Source organism: Chlamydotis macqueenii, chromosome 4 (genome assembly GCF_036417535.1).
Source record: "Chlamydotis macqueenii isolate bChlMac1 chromosome 4, bChlMac1.mat, whole genome shotgun sequence".
Taxonomy (NCBI): domain Eukaryota; kingdom Metazoa; phylum Chordata; class Aves; order Otidiformes; family Otididae; genus Chlamydotis; species Chlamydotis macqueenii.
In genome coordinates, this window is record NC_141559.1 from 45,460,802 (window position 1) to 45,475,122 (window position 14,321).

The following is a 14,321-nucleotide window of genomic DNA, read 5'->3' on the forward strand; positions in this document are numbered from 1 at the left end:
TTGACATCTATGTTTGTTTTATTTTTATCAATGTATATAGTGTACATATCACCAAGTATTTTTAGGTACACAAATAACAGAAATTTAAAAACACATAAAATAATGACTCCAAATGAACAAACTTAACAAATAATAATGAATAAACTCTTTGTGGTTCAAGTGTGTCAAACAGATTTTAAAAGTATAAATACAGTTAAAATTAACAGCACTAAAGCTATTTAGTAAGTGTTAAGCTAAAGCTATACAATCATCTCCCAGAGTATCAGCACACTTATTCAATTCAGCCTTATTAGCACCTTGGTACCAGTTGCTGAATGGCTCCCAATTATTATTATATACCAACACCAGGTGTCAAAGATATATATATTTTTTTAAAGTAATATGCAAAAGGCTTTTTTTTCCGCCCAGCAGTTCTTTAGATAAAACATACAATGAACAGAAAAAAGAAAAAGTACTTGTTATTCAAGTTTCTAAAGGTTAATTACTATGTTATCTATACTGTAAGAAATTCTTCAGTATTGTTGGCAGCTGGAGTTGTGGGACGAGATGCAGTCTAGCTCTTCCTATGTAATTTCGGATACGTAGTCGGCAGAGCTGACAAAGAGAAGATGGTGTGGCTGCAAACAAAAAAGAAAGAAGTTTAATTATACAACTATAAAAGCCAGCACTTTGTCTTACAACAGTCTTGAACGATAATGGGATTTCTAAAAAAATGTTCACATTTTGCAAATTCATCCTTTTCCTTCCTTGCTTTTCCTTCATTGCCTTTTTGCCCTAGGGCTGCTGAAACCTTATTCATAATCAGGGAAATATTCAAAAAAGCAATGCCAGGTGCTCCCAGAAAATATCTGATATCAACAACTTTTAAACCTGCAGGATTTTTTTTTTTTTTTGGGGGGGGGGGTTGTTGGGGTTTTTTGTTGTTGTTGTTTTTGTTTTTTTTTTAATTCATAGAACAGGTGAAATACATGCTACGCACTACAAGCTGCACTACCAATGCATCACTGCACAGAGAATAAGCAAACAAAATGTTAAGACCATGTTTAGTGGCCTTACTAGCTCATGATAATGCCTTTGTCCCTAGACACCTCCCCACTCCCTCAAAATAAACACATTGCTATCTTTCTCTGGGCAATAAAACCATACATGTTTCATGTCAATTCACTTTTTTTTTTGACATCTTTGCCATGGCTTTTATAAATCCTACTAGCCTTGGTAATTTTGTGATAACTAACTGTTTTTGGAGGGTTTCTCTTTCAAAAGCATTCAGACTACCGAGATGTTTTCTGGAGGAAAACATTAATCAATGCTACTTGTCAGTTCATGTCTAAAGAGATGCTCACAGTTATTGCAATAGTTTCTCTGCTTATTTCCTGCCTTTGTGTTATGGCTTATTTTTATGCTCTACATAGGTCAGTCTGAATAAACCCACTTCCCTTTGCGATATTCTCTCTCTCTTTCTAAGGCAACAGACCTTTATGAGTTTTAAAGGACTCTTCAGTGTCAATTCCCATCTCTCAGGTAGTTAAAATTCAGTGAAGAAAATTTAGAAAATGAAGCTTACTATACTTTTTGCCTACAATCAAAATAAAGTGCTTTATATGCACTTAAAAAATTATTTTTCAAAATATTGGGACAGCTGGCCAAAACTAAATATATTTTTAATGTGAAATCAAAATGTTCTGTTTCTTTTTAATAAGGTCTGAAACAGCCAATAAAAATGTAGCTTTAATGTCTAGTTGTGTAAACACCTAATAAACATCAGATTATACTTTTTCAGTTTATATAAATTCTGATGCTGCTTGGTCAACAAGCTCTGGCCTGAGACTAAATATTACTGGGTATTTTTATAGCTAGAAAGGTATTTACCCAAATATCAATATATTCATTGCATAAAGCGCAATGTTAGCTTCTGTAACATGGGTTGTTTGGGTTGTTGGTTTTTTTTTAGGGGTGTGGGGTTTAAGAATACAAGTTACATTTGCAAAAACACACATGTAAAACTGACCTTCATGGAGGAGCAGCAGTCTCTCCACTAAACTGCTTGGAGCAGCTAAATCAACAGGCCTCTCAAAATCTGTATTTTTGGCATTTATGTCTGCCCCAAATTCAAGGAGTAGGTTTACAATCTCTGTACTAGAATGCTGGGCAGCAGCATGGAGTGGAGTTTCCAAATGCTTTCCTTTCTGCACATTGGCACCTGGTGGGTAGATGCACATAAAGAGGCGTAAGAAGAGATGAATTAAAATTGTCATGGAATAAAGATGATGTTACAAAAGAAACACAAAATCCCCACTGTCCTAGAAAGCCACAGTGAATTTGACCACTTTATTAATTGTATTGCATAGCGCTACAGCTAATCATATCAGTGGGGGTTTTTTTGAACCCATTCACTTACGCTAGTTTTTATTACCTAAACAGAACTAGATTTTAAAGGAAAATACTTTATAAAAAGAAGGAAAAGAAAAATCAAATTAGGTCATTAGCATCATTGTTGCCCTAATTATAAAAAAAGTACATTTTGTATGTGTTTAGTATTTTTATTTTTTTAAGTACACCAACTCAAGAAGGAATCTAACTTGGATGCCTTATAATTTTTCATGTGTTGAAGCTGGTGAAGGGTTTGAAATAGATTCCCATCCCATCCAACCTTTTTCAAAGAATTTTCTATAAAGGACTTAATTAAAATTAAAGTAGGGTACAGAGTCAGGAAAGCTAATAGGGAAAATATCGCAAACTATTAATTCTCCCAATCCACTGAATTCTAATTATTGCACTTTTATCTTAATATGGTATTGCTAATTTATTTTAAAATAAAATGGACTAAGTTAATGTCCAATAATGCATTCATATTCAAGAAAAAATTATCCATACAAGAGTTAAACAAAACTAGCTGGTATGGAAGAATTTCCCTTACAGGTAAGCTGTTAGCCCCCCTAAAACTGGGTTTGCCCCAACAGTCTTCTAGACTATTCTAGCAGAAAAAAAACCCAGACTTCTTAAGAAAGCATTACTGATCCTGTGAGACCCAAAATTGGCTTCTGTAACAACTCTTCTCCTTGAATCAACAGTTTTTGTCTTTTTAATTCCAATTTGAGTAAAATAATTTAGTAATATCACAAGCTTAGCAATTAGGTTTGAAGACAAATAAGTCACTTTTCTCAGTACTAACAGTTTGAGAATCTTTCTACAGTCTCATTCTCTGGCCTATTTTATTCTCTATTTGCTTTTCAACTCGTAATACATTCCCATAAACTGGTCAAATATGAAAACATTCAGATTAACATAAGCAGTTACTTGTATTCTCAATTAACATACCCTTTTCTACTTCAGGGCACCAATGAACATAGAATATGCCCTTCTGTTACTGTTTTCAATGTACAGTAGTATTTGAATCCCAAAATATGCTAATTATACTTCTGTGGTTCTTAAACATAAACATCATGAAATAGGATAGTTAATCATACAAGGAGACTGACTTAATAAGAAACAATTTAACTGCTTGCTTAAGTTCTAAATAACCTGCAATTAACAAGCAAAACAATTCTGTTGCGATGAGAGCAAGTCTGTAATTATTCACATGTATTTTTTCATTCATTGTTCTGCAGGACACAAAAGCCCTGTATCTCATTACTTGAAATGCAGCAAATGATCCTTTAGCCACACTGATTGTGCTGAAACAAAGTGAGCCTCCAACATCTCTTTTACGCTGATTAAATAATAATCTGCAATTTAGGATCAAATGCCTTTTATTTTATCTCTTATCTCTGCAGCTCAGCCTCTGTGCCTTTTAAAAAGATCAATCAGAACACATGGAAGAATGAAAACGGGTGGGACGACCTTGCTAGTAAAAGTTCTGCTGACAGCTCAATGATTACTATATAAAATTGCTTTCTCAAAGCTGATTTTTTACCTTTGTTTCTCCTACAGAAAATGAACATCTACAAAGCTGCAGTAGGTGCTGAAAATTTTGAACACCCATTCTTATTGGTCTTGCTTCCTTTTCCCCTCATATGCTTACTATGAATGAAAGACATAGTAAGTTATTATAAAAAAAAACATGCATCCAGAATAAGCTTAGAAGTAGATGCCTGCAAGCAAGGGTTCTAGTTTCACTGACTGAGCACAGCTCACTTCAAAGCTGAGTACAGTATGCTTATTTTACAAACTGGTAACATTTTTATTTAAATCATGACATACCTGCATAAAGAAGCTTTCGAATACAATGGATCTGCTGTGAAACACATGCTACATACAGAGGTGTTCCTAAATGAGGAAGATCTTGGTCAACATCTATACCCCAGGATATCAGTACCTCCAGACATTCACTGTGACCTGTCAGTACAAAGCACGAGAGAGTTTGCTCAACTTCAGTAAGATGTCTTCTAGACAAATCTGGACACAATTCTTAACAGTATTATTGAGACATTTGTCAACTGCTCCATGTTTGTTCAGCAGCTCATTTCTTACCTCTGCTGGCTGCTTCATGAGTTGGTGATGGAAGACAGGACTCCCACTGAGCTTTGGCACCATACTCTAACAGGAGCTCGGCACATGCCGCACTGCCTCTCGAACACGCATTAAACAGAGGTGTCACTCCATCAATCGTTGTAGCATTTACCTAGAATATATATAATCTACTTAAGAACACAATTGAAAGAAAGGTAAATTTTTAAACAGGATATAGTTAGAAATTGCATTAAAATACCGAAAATTTACTGGCTAGAATAATGTAGCTTAGCTGCTCAGTCTTTGTGCTACTATCTTCCTCTCAACACATCCCTCAGTTGAAATTATTTTACTATTATTCTTGTTAAACTACGTTGAATAAACCAAAATACACCTGGAGTACTAAAGAGCACCCATTAACATTTGGGCAGTAAATAATTTTCCAAAGCCACTACACTTAGCTTGTTTCATAGATACAGAAAATCCACGCTTTGTGTGGTACTGAGATGACGGGGACCTTCTCCTCATAGCTCTGTCAAGAGTGCAAACTCCATATTAAATGTGAGAATTATTTGCCATTTTCTTCTGTGGTTTTCATCTCCAGGTTGGAGTGATATTTCACAGGATGGAAACAAAGCTAGTAGTACAGGCTCGCTGTTTTGATACCAACCTCATCATCTTACTGCTTAAATGAATATTCCCAGTGTGAGAGAAACTAGGGAAATTTGTGAGAGATGATGATAGTAAAGGAAGGAGCACAGGTACTTGGAGAGGGCTCCTTCCAGGACTCTGGCCTGTCCTCTTCCGTGCACTGCCCCAAGTCCACCAAAACAAGGATAAGTACTAAACAAATTCAGATAGGAAAATTAAATTTGTTCTTCTATAGTTTTGTCTATACTGTCTATAGTTTTGTATCTCTGGAATCCTTGTGCTAGCTGAAGTGGAGAGGAATTGTTTTTGGAAAAAATCTATGTATTTTCTCCTTCTATTACACAGATGTATTCTACATGGTTCTCAAAAATGAATTGTAGGGATAATAAATATTTCCATCACAGGGATTTGGGAAACTATGCATTTGAACTCTGATGTCGGCAGAGATTGCAATGAAAGTGGTCTGTAAAGTCTCATTTTTGTTTTGGGATTACAGCCAGCGTGTGTCCGGAGTACAGAAAAGAGCCAGTGCTTTTTTGTACTCAGATCAAAAACTCTTAAGAGCACAAACGTGCAGTGTGACAAAAGATATTTTGGAGATTAAAAGAACAGTCTTTTGCAAGCCACTTAAAGCAAGAGGAAACCAGTAAGAGACAGGGACGCATTCCATATTTTAGAAGGGAAATAATGTAGTGAACTTCAGAGAAGAAATAAGGCTGGTGACATACTGCTAGCAGATTCTCTCCAGTTCATTCCTCTGTCTCAGTCTCTGCCGCCCAGCTCCCATCTGTTTTCCCTGTTACTGTTCTTCTGTTGGACAGTCTACTCTTACACATACAATTGTGTGGTTTATTTGGTTGGATTTTTTTCTTTTAACCTGACATCTCTCTAATGATGTTTCTTTGACTTATCACTTGCCTTTGCTAGCTTTCAGATGGCAGCTGATTGTAATTAAATGAGATCAATGCAATCAATAGGAAAAGCAGAAAAAAATACCGATTAAAAAAATAATCAAGGAATATATCCTTCTTAGTTAAAGCAAGGTTAGCATTGGACTTCATATACAAAAAAAAAAACCAACCCCTTACATTTGCTCCTGCTTCAAGAAGGATTCTTGCACATCCTACATGATCTCCCAGGCAGGCTTCATGAAGAGGAGTTACTTGGTCAATTGTTAGCGTGTCTACATTGTACCCCTAAACAAGAGATCAATGACATATAAAGATTATACAAAAGCTGTTAAGAGTCACTTGTTCACACTACTGTTCAAATGAATAGTTTACAATACTCTAAACTGGGTTACAACTCTACTTGCAATAAATCAATCTTCAGTGAGCATAAAAAGAATCTTTCAATTAATCAATGTATATAAAAATAAGTTGTCAGCTCTTCTTTTTTTTAAAAAAATCAGAAATAGGAATAGGATATAGGGAGTATTAAGAAGATGGAAACAGACTGCTGAGGTGCACAGTGACAGGACAAAAGGCATAGACACAAGCTGGAACATGGTGAATTCCAATTAGTTACATGGATAAAAATTTGACTGTGGGGACAGTGAAACCCTGGAACAGGGGTCCAGAGAGGTTGGGGCATCTCCACTCCTGGTGATCTTTAAAAGTCAACAAGGCCCTGAGTCTAAACTGTCCTGTGATTCCATGATTCCCTGACTTAAGGTCTGAAATATCTAAAGCCACTAATTTTAGCAATGAAAACACTTCTTGGATTGATAAAATCCCTTGAAATTTTCTGAGCAGATGCTGTTTGATTCTTAGGAACTAATAATTGCATCTACTGGCTTTCAAAAAATGTATCCTACAGTACAATTTTTCAGTATTGTAGTAGCTAATATGACAATGCTGGACTATTACAATTTAGCAGTTTAGAATCTCTCCTTTTGCTATTAACAAAATGTTTGTTTGGTTGTTTTTTTTTTTAAATCACAACTATGCAAACCCCAGAATCGTTCAGTGATTCTTCCCCTCAAGATTCTTCCTGGCTAGCTCCATTTATGACATTACCTTAGGGCTTAAAGCACTGGAAATACATTGACTTATACCATGCAAGAGGGGAAGAATGATATATATTTAAATACATCTTTGGTAAATAATTTTTTGAGGGGGAAGTTTTAAAACATACAGAGGAAATATTTTAAATATTATCTTATGTCTTAGCATATAAAAGATTCCTAAATGTGTATTGCTCTTAAAAATGCAACTGAAAAAAGCAAATCAAAGCACACTAAAACTGCATTAATCATTTACACTGAGAAATAAAGCAACATTAAAAATGAAAGCAATTTTAAGAACACGGCCTTCACCTGTGACAATAAAGTCTTTAGAGAAAGAAGACGTCCTTGACTGGCTGCCTCATGCAGAGGTGAGCGATCTGCCCAAGAACCTATAAAATAACAACATTTATTGAGTAAACCATATGAATTAGAAGGATTTTGGAATGCATAGAGCAAAGCAGAAAATACAATGCACAGAATGAACTGTCCTATGAAATTATTTTTTCCTCTTTAGAGATGGTATTCCAAATGACCAGTTTCTAGACAATAAAAACTGCTATTATATTGTCAACATCTACAATAAATAATTATGTGGTAGAGAGAACAACATATTGATATAATGATTTCAGTAATCTGATTTAATAAATTAATCAATTTCCATATTTCCCACTTCTATTTTTGCATTGTTTATTTTTGTAAAAAAAAATCATATACCTTATTTTTGCAACTGGCATACAGAAATTTGTAGACTTCAACAAATTGATATTTGAACTTAAACATAAATCTGCCTGAAAAAGTCCTGAAAAAGCTGATGTATGTGAAAATCAATACAGAAATCTTTATGTATGATGAGATTAATCTGCTGCTACTAGACAAGTGCAAGGACAGAAATACAGTGAGAATCACACTAAAAAGAGTGCTACAGTGGAAATACGGTATTAAGTCTAAGTTCTCATTCTAGTAGGATTTAGGGCTAAAAATAGTTAGAATTGCTTAATGTAAAGGTTTGGCATTCATTTTCGTTTAGTTATCACCCCCAAGAAAGAAAGGAAAAAAAGAAAAGAAACACAACCACCAACCCACCTCCACAGACGTACCCCCCCCTTAACTCCTGGTGAAGAGCCTGCCCTTCCCTCTAGAAGATTGGCCACTGATAGGTCTCTTCTAGCCAGACAGGGTTGCAGGCATAGCTGATACCAATTTATTGTATGAATTTTGCAAATCAAGTTTTGAAAGACTGTGCAAGGAAGAACTGTCTTCAAAATGTATTATAAATTACTGATATTTATTCCTGTAAGAAGAAAATCACCGGAACTGTAAAATGCTAATACAATCAACTCATGTGAGTTATAGCAAGCCCTCAAAAATCCTTGAAGAAATGTAGAGAGAATTAGCCAAGTATGATGAATTGGTAACAACGGCAGATGAATCTCCAACGCATAAACGTGTCTGACTTTGTCCACTGCCATAGACTAGGACTGCCTGCAAAGCCAGTTACGGCATTTTAGTGGTGAGGCAATGAATTTTAAATAAGAAGCCGATTGCTCAATCTCTGGCAATCATTAGTTGACGCTCTAAGGTAGCTACTCACTAGAAATAGACCCTGTTTCTGTTTTCTACTGGACCCCTTCTGTCCACTAGCCTGTTGCAGAAAGTACACTTTTGGTTACAATAAATAACAGCTTCCAATCACATAAAGAATGGCTGAAAAGATTAAGACTGCTCAACCTGAAAAGTAATTACGACATAGTTAAAAACATATGAAATAGTGCACAATATGAAAATTAAGATAAAAATCTCCATTTTCCCAGTTAGTGAATGAAACCAAAACTGACTCAGATATAAGACTGTATATTCTCACAGACCATAATAACTACACTGTGGAACTCAGCACCACTGGATGCTATTAAGATAAAAAACTTAGCAAAACAAAAGCACAGCAGAGTATTTAAATTATCGTAAGACTATATAAAGCTGATCACAGAAGTTAAAAAACAGGAGATTAAAGCTTTGTAAGCCTGATCTTAAAAATGCATGGAGATTTCTATTATGTCAGAGCATCCAGTACGTGTGAAGCTTCTTGTTCTCTTTCATCTGGGGGAGCAGATGGACCATAGGCAAGACCCAGCTTCCAGTACTCTTTCAGCATTATTTGCACTAAGCTCTGATCATCTGTGTCTGCATATGTATGTACATGCACACACATTGTTCCCTATACTTTCTACTTTAGGTTTATTAAATGTAATATTTTGCAATTCCTACTACCAGTCAGAGTAACGGCTAAAAAAACCCCATACACAAAGTGATTGGGATTTTCAGGGGTATTATACTACAAAACTGAGCTCAGAAATCTTAAAGACACCTGATTTTGACAAAACATCAGTATTTTCTCTGTCATCCCAACAAGCTCAGATATATTTATCCTACTGTAGGTTGGATATGTGGAATCACTATGAGAATTCTGACCAATGTTTTCCTTCTTCTGTAGTTGTATCTGAATCGAGTCGTTCTAACTCAAATAAATTAGATCCATTAAGTTCTCCTGCTGGCAGCTGCAAAAAATTACTCAAAAATAATTAAAAGCTGTATTCAGAGCTTTGGAAATTTTGTCACCCTGTCTCTACAGATGAGAACTCTCTCTTGACAGTTTATCCTACTACTAAATTAACAGGGGAAAAAAAGACAGTTAACTACTATATAGAAAAACATCTAATAAAATTGTAAGCGTCGTGAAGTTTTTATGCTCATTAAAAACCCTCACACTTTGGACATTTTTGTAGCCATGTATAACTCTGAATAGAACAAAGATGCTGGCAGGATCTGAAAGCAACATTTTTTCCACCTTTCTTTCCTTCACCTCCTTCCCTCTTGGATTGCTCAGAAGAATGTCTGTTAATGTCATTGCTCCAGTGACATCTGAGAATCAAATGATTCCAGATCCCACTGAAAGCTCTGTTTTGCTCCTAGACCCAACTTATATCCCTGTCTTCACGTAGACACATCCAGCAGCTAGCTGTTTCTGCTAAATCCATTAAATACAATATGCCTGTATCATCTCTACTAGAAATCTATAGGCAAAATGCTGCAGAAATATTTTGTACAAACCAAGTTTTGAAAAAAAATTTCACATTCCAACAGATTTATGAATAAACATAGTAATTCATCACTGAATACCACAAGGACAAGAATATGTTCAAAATAAATATGCATCATAAATAAACATCAAGCGTATTTATTTGAAATAAATTCTTGGTCTAGATTGCTGCCTTCTGCCAATCTACAAACTTGCTATATCTTTCACTTAGAAAGCATTGACAAGAATATAAACGAGGACATTTTTTCATTCATTGTTGTCTGTAACAGCAGTATTAGTAAACACAGTCTACTCCAAAACTGTTAATGCATTAATTCCCCACTGATGTCGTCTCTGACAGATGCTGAATATAAACTATCTCTAACTATATTTAGAAGCCACATTAGGTCCAAGTTCTCTGGTGTATATTTTACCAGGAAGGGCAGCCTACATTGCCTTGTAAACACTAACAAGAAAGAATAAATACATTCACTGTCTTAACAGGTGAAGTTAAAAAAAATAAAATTACGAAGTATCATACAATACCTAAATCTCCATCTCCCCATGGCACTTCCAGCCAATTGCAATTATAAATCTTACTCATTTCTTTCAATCTGAAAAATAAATAATAAAAAAAATCTGTTCTTGTTAGTTGGGTCTGTTCGTAACACACTCCAGCTACGTTTGGAAGATCAGCGGCTCACTGTAATATGAACTTTCACTCTTCACTAAGCATCACTTTGAAGACACGAGCATATACAAGTTGCCAGTTTCTTTTCTTATACTAAAGGACTGTGGCCCTTTTTGTTCAATTTTTACATTTCTTTTTTTAACATAACAGCTTTTCAAAGTGCCGCTATCTGTGCATTTCCCTTCCACGACAGCTTAACTGAAATTTCAACACAAGAGAAACTCACACCAAAATCAAGAGAGCCTTGAGCTGAATAAGAACTGCAGGACAAACTCCTCTTTTTTTAACCTCATACAATGAGACACAGTTTTATGCCCTTAAAAATCAGTATTAGTACATAGATTTGCAAGAGAAGCACTGCCAAATATTTACGTTATTTTACTACTTACTCATAATATATTTAGAAAAGAGAGAAGCAAAGATATTCTGAACGTGTTTCAAATGCTGTTTGATCTGTACGCTGAGCTGTGTTTTCTTTTAGCAGTTCACTATTGCCTCAATTATCTTCTAAACAGTTCTTTGGTTGTTAAATTGGGGTTTTGATAACTATTCTCAGCAGTGAAAATCCCCCCAAATGGGGATCTGCAATTCTGGCTTTGATCCATTTCTAAGTCATTAATGTTATTTTCTTCAAATTTCCTACGGACTTCACTCCTTTACATCTACCTGCAACTGCATCTAAGTCATTCCTGCAGTTATGACCATAGTAGTAAAATACTAAGTAAAAGTATTTTCATAAAAGTCATTAACTCCAGTTATCTCATCCTTTTGTTTTTATTTTTAAAAATTTGTGTAATCTTAAAAAAAAACAAACAAACAACCAAACAAAAAAAAAACCCGAAACACACAAACCACCCACCCAGTATAAAAGGTACCTTAATTAAAAAGTTGTACTTTCAAAACAAGGAGGACTGGAAATGAATGGAAGTCTTCTCACTGACTTCATTGGGAGATTTATGCCAGGGCTCAGCACTTCAGAAAAATACTGCTCTAAGGGTAAAAATATGGTGCCCCAGTCCTCAGAAGCAGCAGCATCATCAGAGAACTGAAAACAGAACCCTGCCACAGCTCATTGTTGGGAGATGAGAAATACAGTCTATTTGGGAAGTACTGTAGCTAATATTTATTTCTGCAAAACTAACAAATGCTATGTATTAAGCTCATTGCTGTTACCTTAAGATGTATTCCGAGTGTTTTAGTTGGTGGCAACTGAAGCAACAGGCACGATCAATAACTACAACAGAAAAACTCTGAAACACTATAGTCCCAAGATCAACAGACTCACTTCACTCCAGTTGTTAAAACTGCCTGATATTTTGCAAATGAGATTAAGTTCTAAGATTTTTAATGTGGCTTTATAAAATTACCCGTTTGTCTAAAGCCCTTGCAGGATAAAGTGGTGTGTCAACTACTTAATTGCTATTTGATGTTAAAAATGATTGAAAAGAATCTTAAGTCAAGGATTTAAAAGTTAAGAAATGTATCTGTGGTGCTTAAATACTATTATTAGATAGGACCAGCAAAACAGAAGCTCCTTATTTTGAACAAATAAAATTCCAACAGTCAACACTGAAGAAGTACAAAAGAATCAGAATTTAGGCTAGAGATTATGAAAATATGTCTGAGAGAGAAGTTGTTCAAGTGGCATTTAAATATTTCATTTCAATATTTCAAATAATCTTTGTTTTGATTGAAAATTCTATAACAATATATATACACATAAACATATAAACATATGCACACAAAAAATGAAACTTGATTGGTTCAAACTAATATTCTTTCCAGTGCTTATCATCATGTAGACTTTCAAAATCTGGGGATTTCATTCCAAATGCAAATGCCAACGATTTCCTACTCTTGAAAACCATACAAAACAAACTTATTTTCCCACACAGTTCTGTTTATGATGCGCTCACATTACATGACCACACATTAGTTTTGCCAACATTCCAGTGTTGTATTCAATTAATGAGTTAGCATTCAAACTATTTTGTATCTCCATAGCTAGTAGGATCTCTCGCTCTTTAAGATATGCTATTCAAACTATAAACTGGCTATAACATTTTTAGTTTTATATGGCCTTTTTCATGGTACTCTCCCAATAATAGAAGAATACTTCAAAACCCTGGCTGAATCTATCTTCATAACATCATCCATTCATACTATTTCATAACTAAGGAATGAAAAACCAGAGAGTTTTAATGCTTAAATTGTAAAACTTTTTTTTTCCAGAGTACTTAAGCATAGACTGAAAGCATGGTCTAATTACGGTTATGAGAGCTTTGAGCTTCTGAAATTTCAGCCTTAGATAAGAATAACCATGATCGGTCAAGAAACTTTTAGGTTAGATGATTTGTCTTAAAACACACAGGTGCCATGTCAAAGACAAGAATAGTATTTGCTTTTAGGGACATTAAAACATTAACCCCTTTTTCTCTACCATTCACTACATGCCTTCTAACCCTGGGAAAACCCAGGGTGTTTTTTTTTTTTTGCGTATAAACCTAGTGCATTCTCAGAACATCATCCATCTTGCACATTAAAGGAAGCAGGGGCTTTGTGGAAAAGTACAGCACGGGTCTCTGTTGTCAAGTGTTGGGATATAATGCACTAGAAGGTCAAATCAGCATGGCACAGGCAACATTACTTTTAACAACTCCTGAATTTTGAGTGCTTTGGCATTGCAATTTAACGTACCTTTCACACCGAAACATGAGCCACTAAACTGTATTAAAAATCCTAAAAAAAACCCATTACAGCAATATCCAGTCATAGCTCGTTTGGTTTCCAACAGAAGCAATGACGCACTGCGCGAGGCGACGACAATGATGGCGGTGGGGCAGCAGTGGTTGTTGTGGCTGGCTCCGTGCCGAGCATTGCACGCATGGGAAGAAGCATGCCAGGCCCCTTTTCTCAACACATGAAAGCAAACTGAAACTGCTCTGTCCGTTGCTCATGCTGAGTTTGGTTTTTTTCCATCTTGAAGGATAAATGACTGGCTGGACATTTTCCTAACTGAAAGGAGGTTGCAAACTCTGTGTGCCACAGGTAGAGCACAAAGGTGTAAACTCAGATCAACCTCTAAATTCCGTAATCTGTTAGATGCACATCTGATTTTATTTGAGTTTGTGGAACAGCTGGTAGGACTCAGGCTGTTATTATTTCCTTGGACAAATCACTAAAAGTAAGTGTTTTTCAGTGGCCTTCCCAAGGAGAAGGTGACAGAAAAGGCATACAGATATTCTGAGCTGAGTTCAGACTCTGGAGGACTTCTGCCTGGAACAATTTTGCTCTTCAGATGCAGTTTTAGCCTTAATCCAGACTGGAAGCAGTTTTCCCCAAGCTGTGCTCAGAATTCTCAGTATTTTGCCAGCCTGCCAGCGAGTGAATGCAGCACAGAGACTAATCCCTAGCCTTCAAAGCAGTACCCAGCTGGGCAGCAAAGCTGG

The 14,321-nt window shown here is 35.6% G+C and overlaps 1 protein-coding gene across 7 annotated transcripts in view; it reads right to left on the reverse strand.

The window, feature by feature from the left end:
- Positions 1-14,321, reverse strand: part of ASB5 (ankyrin repeat and SOCS box containing 5) — a 39,223-nt gene continuing 24,902 nt past the window's right edge. For 6 of the 7 annotated variants that reach the window (XM_086747516.1, XM_086747512.1, XM_086747514.1 and 3 more), the window contains 6 exons: positions 7,418-7,497; positions 6,189-6,296; positions 4,471-4,621; positions 4,201-4,335; positions 2,009-2,200; positions 1-617 (listed from right to left, as the gene is read on the reverse strand). In XM_086747516.1, the coding sequence (XP_086603642.1) occupies positions 490-617; positions 2,009-2,200; positions 4,201-4,335; positions 4,471-4,621; positions 6,189-6,296; positions 7,418-7,497 (794 nt within the window). In that variant the 3' untranslated portion in view covers positions 1-489. Of the gene's footprint in view, positions 618-2,008; positions 2,201-4,200; positions 4,336-4,470; positions 4,622-6,188; positions 6,297-7,417; positions 7,498-10,727; positions 10,796-14,321 lie in introns of all 7 variants that reach the window. The other variant, XM_086747517.1, reaches the window with a different exon arrangement.